Source organism: Xenopus laevis, chromosome 5L (genome assembly GCF_017654675.1).
Source record: "Xenopus laevis strain J_2021 chromosome 5L, Xenopus_laevis_v10.1, whole genome shotgun sequence".
Classification (NCBI taxonomy): Eukaryota; Metazoa; Chordata; class Amphibia; order Anura; family Pipidae; genus Xenopus; species Xenopus laevis.
In genome coordinates, this window is record NC_054379.1 from 9577320 (window position 1) to 9596520 (window position 19201).

Here is a 19201-nt window from a genome sequence, read left to right on the forward strand (position 1 = left end):
GCTGCCGATAATATCTCTGCGTGTATTGCCGATCGTACGATTTTCAGTTGGAGACTGTGTCACTAGTTTTGTCGGACATAACTATCGTACGATTACTGTCAGGGGCAGAACATCGGCTGGTCTGTTCTTTTACTACTTTATTTGATCTGAATGGTTAGTGGCAGGTCGGGAGATGGGGAAGTCCGATCGTTCCATGATTCGTACGATCGGATCTTTGCGTCTATGGCCAGTTTAAGTGTTTATGACATGAAACGTACAAGGCTGTGGACACAATAAACTCTTCACTTTGAATTTATCTGCCTGGTGGAAGTTTGCCTTCATTGAGTGCCTGCTCCAAAGTTTTTTTTCGGTTTGTCAGCTCCCCGTGCTGAGGGCTCAAGGCGGTGCACCTGGGCCTCTTCCCTTATGTGGCGAATAATTACTCTCTACTTCGAGACCCTAAACTCCAGATTTATTATTTGAATGTGATTGGGTTTAACACAAAAGCAATATTATTTGTCCCTGCAGAGTCTTGGGCACACCAATGGTGGCTCATATGGACCTGGATAAATAGAACACACCTGAGCTTGGATAGTGCGTAGAACTTCGTGGAAATCTTCATTTTCTTACCATTTAACGCAGTCGGTGTGACCGAGATAGTGCCGCTGAGTCCTTTCTTCGTAATTGAACAGCACAACTACGGATGCAATGAAATATACAATCTCTCCTGTAGGCAAGAGGTAAACATTGGCTCGGCAGTCTCTTCCCCGATAACCAAAACTTTGGAAAACAAGAGTTAAGGAAAGTAGTGTATGTTCCTCTGCTGGACAGTTAGGGGCAGATTTATCAAGGGTCGAATTTCGAAGTAATGGGAGTTTTTTTTGAACTCCCATAAATTCGAAATTTGAATAAAAAAAGACCAACCGAAATTTATTAAAAAAAAAAAAATCTAAAAGTTTTTTTCTGCGGGTGAATAGGCTGTATTCACATCATTCGAATCGAAGTAAGAGCGTATTAGATCGAATTTTATTCGAAGTATGTTCAAAAAAAAAAACTTCAATTTTTCTTAGTCCACCAATTGACTCCAAATAGGTTCTAGGAGGTCCCCCATAGGCTAAAACAGCAATTCGACAGGTTTTAGATGGCGAATGGTCGAAGTTGTAAGGAGACCATTCGATTTGAATTTGGTCTATTCCTAGTTGAAATTTAGGGATGCACCGAATCCAGGATTCGGCCTTTTTCAGCAGGATTCGGATTCGACAGAATCCTTGTGCCTGGCCGAACCAAATCCAAATTTGCATATGTAAATTAGGGGTGGGAAGGAAAATGACATGACTTTTGTCACAAAAGAATAATTATTTCCACTTTTTCCTTTCCCCTAAATTACGGCCGATTCCCAAATAGTGGATTCGGTGCATCCCTAGTTGAAATACACAAAAATAGCTTGAAATTCTTATTATTTACTTCGAATTTTCAATTCCACCCTTGATAAATCTGTCCCTAAAAAATCACAGTCGTGAAAAATAACAAACTGGATTATTCTCAATTATTTAACATAGCAGTAATATTTTCCCTTCACATATAAAAAACTTATAATTATTAATTACAAAATGCCGGGGAGGGGCTGTGTATGGTTAATATTAACTTTATGGTCTTACTGGTCCTTTAAGGATGTACGCATTAAAGATTGCTTTACGGATATTTAACATGCATGTGCTTTATCTCTGAGCTGATTTAGAAAGGATCAATAATTATTATTATTATTAAATACATTAAATGTGAATATAGTGCTCATTTATTTTCTGGGACTTCTGATTCAGAAGGGTGTTAGAACTCAGGGCTGCTGCTGAGCTCTAACACCCCATACAACAAAATGTTGTGTCTGCTCACAGGAGTAAAACATTGAGACGCATTAAATCTGTTCATGAATTAGGATACACCCACTCCAATTTTAATTTTTCGGGGGGCAGTTCTGTTCTGATGTCATCGTAGTTTTCCACATCCGAAGGAATGAACATTGTGATTGGTCGGCCTCGCATGAACATCTTTATATATTCGCCTTCTGTGGAAACACAACGCGTTTATTGGTTATTAGCCTGAAAGGAAAGAGAGAATATCATACCGTTGTCTGTAGTCGGCAATAAACAAGGAATTCATTGGCACAGCAGGAGAGGGATTGGTACATGAGAAAACTCGATTGAGAAACATGTTTACTCTTACCTTAAATTATGAGAAATATTGGGCGTATTGTGTTGGGTGAATCATTCCCAGTAGACAGTGGGAAAAGACAACCTAATGATAACTTCCCTAGGTGCTGTTCTGTAAGCTGTGTAGCACACGGCAGCTCCCACTCAAACGCATATGGGTTTAAATAGTAAATCATGTACCCCCCGTTGTAACATATAAGGATATTAAGTCACCGAGAGGTTCCTTGATCACAATCTAAAGAAGAGTGCTGTTATACAGGTCAAGGAACTCCAAGGCGACTTTTCGGAAGTTATTTATTAAATTCTGAATGCGAAAAAAATTTTCCCCCCGAGATTTATTATACACCGAGGAATGAAAATGTCCGGCATCTCAGACCTACCGAGGTTGTATATAAGTCAATGGGAGATTTTTTATATTCAATTTTGAAATCTGACATGGGGCTAGAAATATTGTCAGTTTCCCAGCTGCCCCAGTCATGTGACTTGTGCCTGCACTTTAGGATAGAACTACTTTCTAGCTGGTTGTTATTTCTTCTACTTAATGTAACTGAATGTGTCTCAGTGGGACCTGGATTTTACTATTGAGTGTAGTTCTTAGATCTTCCAGGCAGCTGCTATCTGGTTACCTTTCCATTGTTCTGTTGTTAGGCTGCTGGGGGGGGGAGTGATATCACTCCAACTTGCAGTACAGCAGTAAAGAGTGACTGAAGTTTATCAGAGCACAAGTCACATGACTGGGGGCAGCTGGGAAATTGACAATATGTCTAGCCATATGTCAGATTTCAAAATTGAATATAAAAAAATCTCCCATTGACTTATATAAAACCTCGGTAGGTCTGAGATGCCGGACATTTTCATTCCTCGGTGTATAATAAAAAATTTTTTTGATACTACATTTTTATATATAATAATTATTGCACTTGGACACTTTAAGATAGAAAAATATTATTTTGTAACCTGTCTTATCAAAATTGATTGTTTCATTGTATGTTATATATAGGTTGAATTTCCTGTATTCCACATAAGGGTTAATTTTTGTGGCAAGTTGCATGATGGGAAAAGAAGGCGTGGGAAGTTAGGTTTAAATGGTTTACTGCACAAATAATTGTATCCTGATGAAGGGTGGGTGTTCCCCCCTGAAACGTTGATGTTTGATGGCTGAATAAAAGGGGATATTCCCCGACTGCATTAATCAGTGTGTGTGCGGATCCGTTTCTTATACACATTAGCCATGGGGGCAGCCATTCAAGCACAGGATACACAGTAGATAACAGATAAGTACTACTATAGTTTATATAGACAAGCTGCTGTGTAGCCATGGGGGCAGCCATTCAAGCACAGAATACACTGTAGATAACAGATACGTAAGTACTACTATAGTTTATATAAACAAGCTGCTGTGTAGCCATGGGGGCAGCCATTCAAGCACAGGATACACAGTAGATAACAGATAAGTACTACTATAGTTTATATAAACAAGCTGCTGTGTAGCCATGGGGGCAGCCATTCAAGCACAGGATACACAGTAGATAACAGATAAGTACTACTATAGTTTATATAAACAAGTAGTGTAGCCATGGGGGCAGCCATTCAAGCACAGGATACACAGTAGATAACAGATAAGTACTACTATAGTTTATATAAACAAGCTGCTGTGTAGCCATGAGGGCAGCCATTCAAGCACAGGATACACAGTAGATAACAGATAAGTACTACTATAGTTTATATAAACAAGCTGCTGTGTAGCCATGGGGGCAGCCATTCAAGCACAGGATACACAGTAGATAACAGATAAGTACTACTATAGTTTATATAAACAAGCTGCTGTGTAGCCATGGGGGCAGCCATTCAAGCACAGGATACACAGTAGATAACAGATAAGTACTACTATAGTTTATATAAACAAGCTGCTGTGTAGCCATGAGGGCAGCCATTCAAGCACAGGATACACAGTAGATAACAGATAAGTACTACTATAGTTTATATAAACAAGCTGCTGTGTAGCCATGGGGGCAGCCATTCAAGCACAGGATACACAGTAGATAACAGAATAACTTTAAATGATAAAAAAGCAGAGAAGAGACATTGCTGTACAGTACAGAGACTACATAAATCCCCTGCCAGAAATCACTATAATGAACACAAAATAAACCTTTCAGCAAAAGCCTTTTGAACACATGTAAACTTTACTAGTTCACATATAAAGACATACGATACATTTATGCAGATTTTACTGCCGCGAATACCAGCGTCTCACTGGCGTTACACTTTGGCTCATTATTGCCCGCGCATATAAACTGCCAGTCACAGGAGCCACCCATTAAGGAATTAAAAATAGGGGTTTTTTTTTGTTTTTTTTTTTAAATAGTTTTAGTGCCGAGAGTCTTGAGCACTCAGGGAAAAAAACGAAACTTCCAAAATGAAAATACGGCATTGTAAAGTTACGGGAAGAGGCTGTATTTCTATTTGTCGTTTTATATTTAAAGCAGAAGTGGAAATATATAAATATATATATGTGTGTGAGTTCGCCAGGAGCCAATGCCAGAAGTGAAACCCAAGTAACCCCGGGGCTCCGAGACTTGTATTTACTACATTAAACACACGTGCATTTTCCAAGAACAATAAATGACTTTGCATAAATGGCAGTTTGTTAGCCAGAGATTTATCCAGAGATGTATCAGTCACTGCCCCAGTGGAGTTTACAATCTAAACACCCATAACAGAGGTTTATGAGGAAATCTGGAATTCAATAAAAGGGGTGGCTTTAATTTAATTTAAACATTAACTTTTAGTATGTTATAGAATGGTCAATGCTAAGCAACTTTTCAGTTAGTCTTCATTTTTTTAATATTTTTTAAATGATTTGCCTTCTTCTGACTCTTTCCCATTTTTAAATGAGGGTCACTGATATAAAATAACAAATGCTCTGTAAGGCTACAAATATATTGTTATTGCTACTTTTTATTCCTCATCTTTCTATTCAGGCCTCTCCTATTCACATTCCAGTCTCTTATTCAAATCAATGTATGGTTGCTAGGGGAATTAGGACCGTAGCAACCAGACTGCTGAACTTGCAGCTGCTAAATAAAAAGCTAAATAACTCAAAAACCACCAATAATAAAAAATGAAAATCAATTGCAAATTGTCTCAGAATATCCCTCTCTACATCATACTTAGGAGTTATTTATTCAAAGTCCGATTTATGATCTCAATATTTTCTTCGATCAAATCCACCCGGGTTTTTTACGCTTATTTATTATTAAATTTTCCCAAAAATTTGCTTTGCGGGAAAAACAAACAAACAGGTTTTCACAATTTTTTCTGATTTTTCACCCGAAAACTCAGAATTCTTATGTTTTTTTCCTGAAACTCCGAAAACTTCGGGGAATTGCACAAAAAACCCAGCGCACATCAAAAAATCATTGGGACTTCGCCTATTGACATATACAACCTCAACAGGTCTGAGATGCCGGATTTTCTGATTCTGACTTTTCCATCCTCAGGGGTTTAATAAATTCTGAAAAATGTGTGAGTTTTAAAAGTCCAAATATATATAAAAAAAATCATGAATTTTTCATGATTGTTGCATTCGGAGTTTAGTAAATAACTCCCCTAAAGTTAATTTAAAGGGAAATCACGTAACTTTTTGTAACAAAACAAGGAAGTAAAACATTTTTTCAACTTTTTCTCTTTCCGACCCTAATTTGCATATGCAAATTAGGATTTGGTTCAGTATTCAGACAAATCTTTCATGAAGGATTCGGCCGAATCCCAAATACTGGATTCGAGGCATCCCTAGTTGGTATTCATTTTTTTTGTGGCTTTTCAGTTAATTCCTTTTTTTATTATGCAGCTATCTGGTTGCTAGGATCTTGTTTATCTTAGCAACCAGGCACTGGTGTGAATGAATAAATAGGAGAGGACCTGGATAGAAAGAGAAGAAATAAAAAGTCATGTATATTAAATTGTAAGCTCACAGAGCAATAGTTTTTTTGGCTGCTGGGGTCAGTGACCCCTATTTGAAAGCTGTTAAGATCATACCTCCCAACATTTTGGAAACAGAAAGAGGGACAAAAAGATTTGCCTTGCCGCAATATTTTTTGACCGCGCCCATTTTCTGTGGCCACACCCCCTAATTTCCATGTCCATTTTACAAAATTTGGCAGGTTATTAAAGTTTGAACACATTTCTATGGTTATTACAGTTTTGCTAATGAAGGTGAATTGCCCTTTAAGCTGTGAGCCTTCATTCTTATTGTATCTAAAACGGCTAAAAAAGTATCTTAAGTATGTGTTCTGGACTCTCTGCCAAGAGCCAATTAAGTTAGAAACGGTGTATCTTTTTCCGGCTCTTCAGTGCAGCAGATCAAAGAGAAACTCTGGAAATATCAGTTCAAAATCCGGGACTGTGGGTTGAGCTGTAAAAGCGGGACTGTCCCACTCAAAGCAGGAAAGTTGGTATGTAAGATGTAGAAGAGGAAGGCAAATAAATTAAAAATAGTAAATAAATGAATACCAATTGCAAAGATGCTAGGAATGGGGCATTTAAGAGCATACTACAAGTTAACTTAAAGGTAAACCACCCCTTTAAGAAACATCTAGTCGGAATGCCACGTGGGAATCCAGAAGGAATAAAGAAAAAGGGGGTGAAAGGGAACTCTGTCTCCGAACAACATTGAGAAGAACAGGAGAAAAGAACAGTTGAATGCAGTAACTATGTGTGTTCACAAATCTATCTCCTCTATAATGAAGAAAGGCAGAGCAGTGGCGCGGCCACATTACTAACTACTCGCAGGTGTGTTTATAATATAAAAATTGCACCATCTGGAAGTGCCGTATTAAAGAGGTTTTATATGTTCTCTTTAAAACAAAAGGGAAATTGTATTTTTTTTTTTTTTACTGCGGAACATGAAAGTTATGTTTGTGGTGAAATTAAATAGGCAAATCGTCCTTTGTTCTTTTTCTTGGAGCCGAGCGCTACACCAAACCATCAAATTGGAGACACAACAAATGAAATATTTCTGTCTCAATGTGGAAAGGGAAATCTGCTGTTAAAGGAAAAGCTCGGGGAAAAAAAAAAAAAGATACTTAAAGGAACAGTTTACATTCACGACTCTTATTTCTAAGAGTGTGTGCCACGAGTAATTGCTTTTTATCCCAATGGCTTTTCTTAAATGTAGGTTTTAAAAATAAATGAGTCTATTTTTCTCTCTCTTATATGGTGATGTGTGGGGTGATCTGAAACCCCCGGGTTGAAATTTGGGTGGGTTGGGTGCAAGTCAGACTGGTGGAAGTCCACTTCTCTGCTCCCAAACAACAGAAAACTTTACGGGTCCTGGGGTTCTTCCAGCGAGCAACACGGATCGATCCTCTTCCTTCTTCTTGCAGCTGCGCATTAAAGCGAAAAGCCGAACTTTAACGAAAAAGGCACATGCGTCTGCCCTGGGACATGTAGGGGCCAGTTCATTAACTTCGAGTGAAGGATTCGAAGTAAAAAAACTTCGAAGTGTTTTTTGGGCTACTTCGACCATCGAATGGGCTACTTTGACCTTCGACTACGACTTCGAATCAAAGGATTCGAACTTAAAATCGTTCGACTATTCGACCATTCGATAGTCGAAGTACTGTCTCTTTAAGAAAAAACTTCGACCCCCTAGTTCGCCACCTAAAAGCTCGAACCCAATGTTAGGAAGGTCCCCATAGGCTTGGCTAAGTTTTTTTGGTCAAAGGATAATCCTACCATCGTTGGATTTAAATCCTTCGAATCGTTCGATTCGAAGGATTTAATCGTTCGATCGAAGGATTATTCCTTCGATCGCAGTTTTTGCGCAAAATCCTTCGACTTCGATATTCGAAGTATTTTCATTCCCAGTCGAATATCGAGGTTTAATTAACCCTCGATATTCGACCCTTGATAAATTTGCCCCTTAAAGAAAGAAGAAGCAGGAAGACGACCCCTCCGTGGTGCTCACTGGTATAACCCCGGGACGGTACAGTTTTCTGCTGATAGGAGCACCGGCCTGGGGTGTCAGGTAAGTAAATACAATCACCCAAGTATAAAAGGACTCCTTTAAGGGGAGATATGATAACTATGTATAAATATATAAGGGGATCATATAATAATCTCTCTAATGCTTTATTTACCAGTAGGTCTTTCCAGCTGACACAAGGTCACCCATTCCGATTAGAAGAAAAGAGGTTCCAGCTAAATATTGGGAAGGGGTTTGTTACAGTGAGAGCTGTGAAGATGTGGAATTGTCTCCCTGAATCAGTGGTACAGGCTGATACATTAGATAGGTATAAGAAGGGGTTGGATGGTGTTTTGGATCTTGGGAGTCAGGAAGGCAAATTGGAGAGGCTTCAAATTGGATTTTACGCCTTTCTCTTGATCAGCTGGCAGTTAAGCAGGTTATATACAGACTTAAGGTTGAACTTGATGGACTTGTGTCTTTATTTAATCTAACTTACTATGTATTAGGAATGTACCAAATCCCCTATTTGGGATTTGGCAGAATCCCTGAATACTTTATGAAAGATTCGAGCCAAATTCTAATTTGCATATCCAGATTTTATGTAAATTCATATGCAAAATAGAGACAGGAAGGGAAAAAGTGTATAAAACGTTTTTTACTTCTTGTTTTGTGACAAAAAGTTACATGTTTTCCCTTCTCTGCCTAATTTGCGAAATCCTGCTGAAAAAGGCCGAATCCCGAACCGGTGCATCCCTAGTTGCTATGTATGTATTTTGCAGTTTTCCCTGACCTGTGCATCACTAATTTTATAGAAGGTCAGCAAGCTAGGTTAAAAACTTGACACATTTCTGAGCAGCATCAAGATTCTCTGCGCTCCTTCTTTATAAACATATACGATCCTTAAACAGACAGTGAAGGAAAAGGCCATGCTGTTTGCCTAACCCAGAAATGAGATCCCATGAGTTCAGACTCTTCTGAAGAATTTTGATGCCACGGCTGAGGGCATTAATCATGGAGATAACATTAGTGGTCTAAGTGGGTGCCAGTGTTCTGATATTGGCCAGCAGTTGATTTGCAGCAATTCAATTGGTCAGAGTCGTTCCCCCTGTTCCTTTACAGCTCTAAGGGCAGAGACACACTCTGCGATTCGGGGAGATTAGTCACCCAGTGTCAAATCTCCTCATCTTCGGGGCGACTAATCTCCCGGAACTGACTTTCCACCGGCTAGAAAGAAAATCGCCAGCGGGAGGGCACTTGGAGCGCTTCATTTTCTGAGGTCGTCTCACAAGGAAACTTCGGGCGACTTCGGAAAATGAAGCGATCCGACTGCCGGCGATTTTCATTCTAGCCGGCGGTAAGGCTAGGGTTGCCACCTTTTAATAACATTTCCACCGGCTGGTGGTGGGAGAAAAGGGGCGGGCCGTGACGTAAAAGGGGGCATGTCGTGACATAGAAAGGGGCGGGCCGTGATGTACTTGATGAACACGCGATTGGCCAGAAGGCAGTAAAAAAAAAAGTACATTTTGAGTGGGTTGGAGACAGGCAGAGGGCTTTTGTTAGGAGTATTAAAAATTTACCAGCAGCTACATTGCTGGTAAATTTGTAATACCAGCCCCAGCCTTGGCAGGTGTTTTACAGGCTAGGACTGTAACATACCGGCCCGGTGGCAACCCTAGGGAAGGCAGTTCGGGGAGATCGGCTAATCTCCCCGAATCGCAGCGTGTCTCTGCCCTAACTTGCAGTGGCAAGAAAGGTGACCTGTTGTGCTCACCAAAACACTGTGCGAACATAAAATTCTTTTTTATTCAAATTTCTTATTTACAGTAGCTTTTAAGTGAAAGAGAAGAACTTCCTGCCAGTTAAATCTTAACAACACACTAAAGCAGGCCACGGCCTCATGCTGGGAAGGGTTTTGATTTATGTTGGCAGAGAAATCTGTCAAGGACAGGACTGTAGTTTGTGCAGGTATTTCTCCTGCTAAGTGGGGAACATATAAACTATACACAATGAAAAGGGAAACGTGACTTCACAGCCCATCTATCAGATTAGCAAATGCTAAACTGTCATGTGTGTCTACTACACCTCCTGACGCAGCACAAGAACTGCAGGGACTTGACGTTGCCTAATAAAATCTGAATTGATGTATTTACATATAAAACAGAAAGCCAAGAATAGCAGCAACAGCAGCAGCACTATAGAATCATATTCTCATGGTCACAACACAGGATTTTCCTTGAGCTGAAAACAAAAAAGTGACATTAACAAAAAGTGTTGTAACCTTTCCGACCAGGACTTTATCTCCAACAAGTTGTTTCTCTTTCCTCTTTGGGCTACCTCAGGGTCTGCAGTTAGGGGTTGGGTTAATGATATGCTTGGGGGTAGTACAAGGTAGTGATGTGAGGGTTGATTCGTGGGTTTGGGTTGAAAGTTGAGCAACCAGTGCAGGTGAGGGTTGGGTCACACTGGGGATGTTCACTCCTCCGCTGCTCCCAAAGATTCCCCTGACTTGGAAGCAGAGGTGCACACAGAAGTAGTGTACAGAGTGAGATGATGTGGGTATGGGTGGGGATGTGGCTCCTACAATGGCAGCATTTTGCGAGGTGGGTGGGTTAAGGTTTTGCGGGATAGAATCGACACGGTTACGTTTTTCCTGACCCAACCATCACTCGTACAAAGACCTGAAAGGCATCATGTATACAGCATCATCAGACTACTGAGTTTTTGAACCCCTTAGTGTGAGCAAACAACCAGGATCTCACACTCACACCATGAGCAGGTCAATGTCACTTTAAAGGAGAACTAAACCCTAAAAATGTCATATTTTATATAGTGAACTTATTGCACGAGGCTAAAGTTTCATCTTGTCAATAGCAGCAATGATCCAGGACTTCAAACTTGTCACAGGGGGTCACCATCTTGGAAAGTGTCTGTGACACTCACATGCTCAGTGGGCTCTGATTGGCTGTTGAGAAGCTAAGCTTAGGGCTCGTCACTAATTATCCAGCAGAAAATGAGCTTCCCTGGTTGTAATATAAGCTGATGCTACAGGTTTGCTGATTATTCAATTCTGATGCTAATTGCACTGGTTTCTATGCTGCCATGTAGTAATTATCTGTATTAATTACTAATCAGCCTTATATTGTGACATTTCTATTCTATGTGTACTGTATATTGTAAGTGGCTCCCTAAGCTCAGTAAGTGACAGCAGCACAGAGCACGTGCAGTGAATCAGCAGAAAAGAAGATGGGGAGCTAATGGGGCATCTTTGGAGACACAGATCTTTACTGCTAAAGGGCTGTGGTTGCCTTGGGCTGGTACAGAAGCACAAAACATCATGTACAATATTTCTAGCTACTTCTTTAGTTTAACTTTCCTTGTCCTTTAAAGTCCCAACAGATGAACTTCTGTCCCTATTAACCCACCTTGCTGGTTACCTGCATCTTGGGGGACACTGAACAAAATAAACTTTAGTTGTATTATTGCAATAAACCGGTTAAATGTGCACGAGCAGCACCTCTTCACGTTGGGTAGAAATGCAGATATAAAAGGGCAGTAAGTGGAAAGTTGGAACATTAGCTGCATATTGCACTTGTCAATAGATCAGGGGTCCCCAAGCTTTTATACGTGTGAGCCACATCCAAATGTAAAGACCACCTGCTTTGAAACCACTGGGAGCAACATCCAAGGATTGGGGAGCAACATGTTCCTCACGAGAAACTGGTTGGGTATCACTGGCCTAGAGGAAAGGTTCCTGCTATACAGCGCAGTTGTATACACCCAAACGCACTCCCCTTATATATCAATAGGAGCATTGCAGTGGGCATGATAAGAGAGTGCATTGCCTTCTAATACAGAGGTAACTAAAGCAGACGGGCAGTCTCTCATTGGTTGGCAGAGGTTGGTGAAGCATTTGGAGGCAGGATTGATAAGGCGCACAAAGAGCATGCTCAGGTTAGAGAAGGATTCATGCTAAAGCAGAGTTTGCCATTAATAGGAGGAAAAGAAAAAAACATTGGGAGAGCCTGTAAGGAGCTTTCTTTTCTCTTTCAGCCCAAGCCAGAATATAATCAAAGCAGCCAAGGCCCAAGGAAAGCAGTCAGAGCCAATGAGAAGCGTTTACATTTTCTATGAGGCCAAGCCTTCTAGTAGCTGGGGCTGATGGAGGAACTGAGGAATGGGGGGGATGATAAAACTTGCACACAGCTGTCTCTTGTTCAGCTGCTGAGAATTAGGGAAGGTAATTGTGCCGCGATGAAGCGGCACCAGTGCAAATTGCAACACCAGTGTATGAAATGGATCTTCTGTGCAAATGCACAAGCAGCGGATAGAATAAAAGAGTATTGTATACTGTATTATTACATATATATATATATATATATATATATATATATATATAGATAGATAGATAGATAGATAGATAGATAGATAGATAGATAGATAGTTACATAGTTAGATTTTGGCCTTTTTCAGCAGGATTCCGATTTGCCCGATTCCTTCTGCCCAGCCGAACCGAACCTGAATATGCAAATTAGCAGTGCCGGGCCAGCACAGTCAGGCGTCCCAGGCAGCCTGGCCGGTACGAGCGCCCATGCGCGTAAAAACGTACACGTGATCGTTGCCATTGTTGGGCGCTCGTACTGGCCAGGCTGCCTGGGACGCCTGACTGTGCTGGCCTGGCACTGCTACGACCACATACATGTTTTTATGTGCATGCGCACCATTTGGCCGAATCCTTCTGCCCATATCTGAATATGCAAATTAGCAGTGCCGGGCCAGCCCAGTCAGTCGCCCCAGGCAGCCTGGCCGGTACGATCGCTCAACAATGGCGCGCATGTGCATAAAAACGTGCACGTGATCGTGAGGAAGAACGCGTGCACTACGGACCGCGTGCATGCGCAAAACCCCAATGCGGTGCAAAAATAAGGACGGGACAAGCCGGGCAGAGGGGCAATCAGGGACTGAACTGGGGGTAGGAGAGGCAGAGAAGGTGCCTGTCCAGCTTTGCGCCCTAGGCATGTGCCTACTCTGCCTACCCCTAGTTCAGGCCCTGCAAATTAGGGACGGGGAGGAAAAACAAGGAAGTAAAAATATGTCATCCAAAACCTGCTGAAAAAGGCCAAATCCTGGCCGAATCCCAAACAGAATCCTGGATTCGGTGCATCCCTATTAATCGTCTTTGTATTCAGGTCTCTCTGATCAATATTCTAGTCTCTTATTCAAACCAGTGCATGGTTACTAGGGTCATTTGGACCCTAGCAACCAGACTGCTGAATTAGCAAACTGAAGAGCTGCTGAACAAAAAGCTAAATAACTCAAAAACCACAAATAATAAAAAACAATTGCAAATTGTCTCAGAATATCACTCTCTACATTATACTAAGACAGAGAATCATCATATCAAGACAGAGAATGGTATGTATCTGTTGGTGTATGGGACAATTGGAGGGACAACTATATATATATATATATATATATATATATATATATATATATATATATATATATATATATATATATATATATATATATATATATATTCGGCCGAATCCTTCTGCCCCGCTAAACCCAATCCAAATCCTAATTTGCATATACAAATCAGGGGCGGGAGGGAAATTGCGTGACTTTTTGTCACAAAACAAGGAAGTAAAATGTTTTCCCCATCCCACCCTAATTTGCATATGCAAATTAGGATTCCATATCCCTTCTGCAAAAGCCTGAGAATCTTTAGATAGTAACAAACGACTCTTTTATACATCAGCTCCATGCACTTAAACAAAGCACAGCGGCAATTATTTCTTATTATTACTCCATTTCACATCATCACTGGGTAACTGGGCAAATGTCTTCTGTGAGAAATTTTGGGCCTCTTTATATGGGACAGTGTAAACAATCGTTTCCTTTCTAGAGAATATTAGATTTACAGGTCAGTTAGTGGAGGGAGATCAAGTACAGGAATCATATGGAGAGGGTAGAAAGGAGGCACAGGATTAAATGGAATCTTACCTTGGCTGTTTTTTTCTCTTGTGGACATTTTTGCTGGGTTTGAGACAGAAGTAAAAGAACTTAAGCTACTGGATAAACAATGTACCATCTGCTTAGCATGTCTGATTTATTTAAATTATTTACATTTTTTCATTTGATTTGATTAAATCACCGGTTCCTTAAAGAAAAACCAATGCACAGCAAAGATAAGGCAAGAGAGCCTGCGGTTGGTTTTTACCTGGGCTGATGATAATATCTTTATGCCTGAAAGAAAACAGAGAAAAGAACAGTTTTAGTCAAGAAATATTAGTGAACATCAATGACGGTGTAACACGGTGAGGAACAAACCATTGGTGATGTGGTACAGGTATGGGATCGGTTATCCTGAATGCTGGGAACCTGGTGCCTTTGTGTAATTTGGATCTTCATACCTTAAGTCTACTAGAAAATCATGTAAATATTAAATAAACCCAATAGGCTGGTTATCCATTATCCAGAAAACCCCAGGTCCAGAGCATTCTGGATAACAGATCCCATACCTGTACTGACGGATAAATGAAGTGCTGATATACCGGTGCACATTATGCAGCAATGGATACTCTCTGGGTAAAACCTTGAAAGGGATACTGTCATGGGAAAAACATTTTTTTTTCAAAATGAATCAGTTAATAGTGTTACACCAGCAGAATTCTGCACTGAAATCCATTTCTCAAAAGAGCAAACAGATTTTTTTATATTCAATTTTGAAATCTGACCTGGGGCTAGACATTTTGTCAATTTCCCAGCTGCCCCTGGTCATGTGACTTGTGCTCTGATAAACTTCAATCACTCTTTACTGCTGTACTGCAAGTTGGAGTGATATCACCCCCCTCCCTTTTCCCCCCCAGCAGCCAAACAAAAGAACAATGGGAAGGTAACCAGATAACAGCTCCCTAACACAAGATAACAGCTGCATGGTAGATCTAAGAACAGCACTCAATAGTAAAATCCAGGTCCCACTGAGACACATTCAGTTACATTGAGAAGGAAAAACAGCAGCCTGCCAGAAAGCATTTCTCTCCTAAAGTGCAGGCACACGTCACATGACTGGGGGCAGCTGGGAAATTGACAAAATGTCTAGCCCCATGTCAGATTTCAAAATTGAATATAAAAAAATCTGTTTGCTCTTTTGAGAAATGGATTTCAGTGTAGAATTCTGCAGGAACAGCACTATTAACTGATTCATTTTGAAAAAAAAATGTTTTTTCCATGACATGCTCTCATACATTGGAAAATAAATACAGCAAGAGGGTAGATCTCCCCTTTAAATATGCAACACGGCTCATAGGAGGGTTGCAGACACCAAGTGCAGTTTCATTCAAACTCAAAAAAAAAAAACAATATAAAGCTCAACTAAAAGAGCAGTGGAGGGTCCTGGGACGTAACATATATCTTGCATTTCAGATTCGAGGACATACTTGTCTGTGGCTTTGGCAACTTTCGATGCCAATTTAGACGCAGAAGTAGCTCTCATGAGTTTATTGCGGTTCTCCTCGGAGGCATCCCAGGAATTGTGTGATTTCTCTATGGTGGAGCTTCTTTTTACACTGAAAAAAAAAGGAATTAATGTTAATAGGCTCCAGAGTAACAGCCGCTAGTCTCAGAGTGGAAACCCAAGCCAGGAAACAAAGCAGTGTTAGAGTTCCAGAGTGTAAGGATTTAACTAACTGCCGCCCTCCATTAGTTGCAACTGCACATGTCAGCGTCCAACTGTCGGGGAATCCTTTTAAAAGTAGCATGCAGTAGACACATATTCTGTTAAACTGATACTGCCATGGGAAAACTTTTTTTTTTTTTTTTCAAAACACATCAGTTAATAGTGCTGCTCCAGCAGAATTCTGCACTGAAATCCAATTCTCAAAAGAGCAAACAGATTTTTTTTATATTCAATTTTGAAATCTGAAAGGGGCTAGACATTTTGTCAATTTCCCAGCTGCCTCCAGTCATGTGACTTGTGCCTGCACTTTAGGAGAGAAATGCTTTCTGGCAGGCTGCTGTTTTTCCTTCTCAATGTAACTGAATGTGTCCCAGTTGGACCTGGATTTTACTATTGAGTGCTGTTCTTATATCTACCAGGCAGCGGTTATCTTGTGTTAGGGAGCTGCTATCTGGTTACCTTCCCATTGTTCTGTTGTTAGGCTGCTGCGGGGGAAGGGAGGGGGTGATATCACTCCACCTTGCAGTACAGCAGTAAAAAGTGACTGAAGTTTATCACATGACTGGGGACAGCAGGGAAACTGACAATATGTCTAGCCCAATGTCAGATTTCAAAATTGAATATAAAAAAATCTGTTTGGTCTTTTGAAAAATAGATTTGAGTGTAGAATTCTGCTGGAGCAGCACTATTAAAGGATGTGTTTCGAAAAAAATGACAGTATTCCTTTAAAGAGACACTGTAAATGGTCACAGATCTTGTCTCTCTAGTTCGGATTATCTAAAATCCGGGACATTAGGGCAAGACAAAACCCACACATTCAAGACTTCAAGGAAATGGGGCAGTGTCCCTTTAAAGGAGAACAAAACCCTAAAAATGAATGTGGCTAAAAATGGCATATTTTATATAGTGAACTTATTGCACGAGGCTAAAGTTTGAGCTTGTCAATAGCAGCAATGATCCAGGACTTCACACTTGTCACAGGGGGTCACCATCTTGGAAAGTGTCTGTGACACTCACATGCTCAGTGGGCTCTGATTGGCTGTTGAGAAGCTAAGCTTAGGGCTCGTCACTAATTATCCAGCAGAAAATGAGCTTCCCTGGCTGTAATATAAGATGATGCTACAGGTTTGCGGATTATTAAATTCTGATGCTAATTGAACTGGTGCTGCCATGTAGTAATTATCTGTATTAATTACTAATCAGCCTTATATTGTGACATTTCTATTCTATGTACTGTATATTGTGAGTTGGTCCCTAAGCTCAGTAAGTGACAGCAGCACAGAGCATGTGCAGTGAATCAGCAGAAAAGAAGATGGGGAGCTACTGGGGCATCTTTGGAGACACAGATCTTTACCGCTAAAGGGCTGTGGTTGCCGTGGGCTGGTGCAGAAGCACAAAACATCATGTACTAAATTTCTAGCTACTTCTTTAGTTAGGCTTTAGTTCTCCTTTAAAACACACAGATTCCAAGGGAATGAATCAGCCCGAAAGAATTACAGAAGAACAATCTCATCTATAGATCTCACCTAGAGGTGGATAGCGCATAAAGTCTGTTAGAGAATATAACTAAATAGGATGTATTTTATTTATTTATATAAATACACCAGTAAAGCCTCAAAGTAATGCTGCTCTGAGTCCTCTGTCAAAAGAAACACTACATTTCTTTCCTTCTATTGTGTACTCATGGGCTTCTGTATCAGACTTCCTGTTTTCATCTTAAACCTCCAGGGCTAGGGCTTGAGCATGCTCAGTTTGCTCCTCTCTCCAACTACCCCTCCCTTTTCTCTCCTCCCCTCCCTGCTGTAATCTGAGCCCAGAGCTATAAGTGAGCAGGGAGAGACTCAGGCAGGAAGAGATGTCACAACAAGCTAATATGGCAGCTGCTAAACAGAGAGAGCTACTAGAGCTCTTCACTCAAGTATGGTAAAGCATTCTGCAGAAAAAATATAGTGTTCTAGTTTGTACTATTGTCGCTAATCTATTGGCAGTAAACTACTTTGGTCACCTTCCTTTTCCTTTAAAGGACAAGGAAAGTTAACCTAAAGTAGGTAGAAATGTTGTACATGATGTTTTGTGCTTCTGTACCAGCCCAAGGCAACCACAGCCCTTTAGCAGTAAAGATCTGTGTCTCCAAAGATGCCCCAGTAGCTGCCCATCTTCTTTTCTGCTGATTCACTGCACATGCTCTGTGCTGCTGTCACTTACTGAGCTTAGGGACCCACTCACAATATACAGTACACATAGAATAGAAATGTCACAATATAAGGCTGATTAGTAATTAATACAGATAATTACTACATGGCAGCACAGAAACCTGTGCAATTAGCATCAGAATTTAATAATCAGCAAACCTGTAGCATCATCTTATATTACAGCCAGGGAAGCTCATTTTCTGCTGGATAATTAGTGACGAGCCCTAAGCTTAGCTTCTCAACAGCCAATCAGAGCCCACTGAGCATGTGAGTGTCACAGACACTTTCCAAGATGGTGACCCCCTGTGACAAGTTTGAAGTCCTGGATCATTGCTGCTATTGACAAGCTCAAACTTTAGCCTCGTGCAATAAGTTCACTATATAAAATATGCCATTTTTAGCCACTTCATTTTTAGGGTTTAGTTCTCCTTTAAGTAAGCAAAACCTGAGCTGCCTAATGGGCAGTTAGTAGATAGGAGCAGGTCCAGCACTTGCCGATTCCCTGCAGCAGCTGAAGCGAGACATGAAGACAGTGCCCTTATTGAGAACAACATGCAGCAGATAGAGAGAGAGAGAGAGAGAGAGAGAGAGAGAGAGAGAGAGAGAGAGAGAGAGAGCAGAGCTTGTAGAAAGATGTTTCTCAGGCATTTGCATCAACCAACATCCATGTATCAGAGAAGGAGCAAATCTTTGCAGACTTGAGCGGCATGTGGGGGGTTAAAAGATGAAAAACAGGTTAAAGACTCCTGCTAGATTCTGCAGATTAGTATAAAGATTCAGACAGAGTAAAAGTCGGGTACACTTTGGACACCCAAGCAAAGTTCTGAAGCGGCCATATTGGAATGTTGCATTAAATTCAAACGGACGAGTGAGGCCGGACAAGAGCTGTAATGGTACGGAGCCATGAGTAAATCATAAACGGGAAATGTGAATGAAACAAACACCTTAAGAGGGAAACGTGCAACCTAATTAATATTCCCCCCACCCAACGCTGGACCAGAGTTTCTACTGCATTGGCATTATGGTGGTTGAATGCCAGCACAGAAGGGTGGCACATCGAGGGTTAAAGTGGGGGTAAACCTTAAAATTACATTTTAATTTGCGTTCCAAGACAGAAGGGGACAATTCAATTCGAACTGCAGTCTGCTAAGTACAGTTTTTAGCACAACTGGCG

The 19201-nt window shown here is 40.7% G+C and overlaps 1 protein-coding gene across 5 annotated transcripts in view; it reads right to left on the reverse strand.

The window, feature by feature from the left end:
* eml4.L (echinoderm microtubule associated protein like 4 L homeolog) overlaps nt 1-19201 on the reverse strand; it is a 122931-nt gene that overhangs the window by 24343 nt on the left and 79387 nt on the right. For 3 of the 5 annotated variants that reach the window (XM_018262557.2, XM_018262555.2, XM_041562508.1), the window contains 5 exons: nt 15597-15725; nt 14378-14403; nt 14161-14193; nt 1918-2041; nt 610-759 (listed from right to left, as the gene is read on the reverse strand). In XM_018262557.2, coding sequence (XP_018118046.1) covers nt 610-759; nt 1918-2041; nt 14161-14193; nt 14378-14403; nt 15597-15725 — 462 coding nt within the window. The remainder of the gene's footprint in view (nt 1-609; nt 760-1917; nt 2042-14160; nt 14194-14377; nt 14404-15596; nt 15726-19201) is intronic. The other 2 variants (XM_018262558.2, XM_018262556.2) reach the window with 1 other exon arrangement.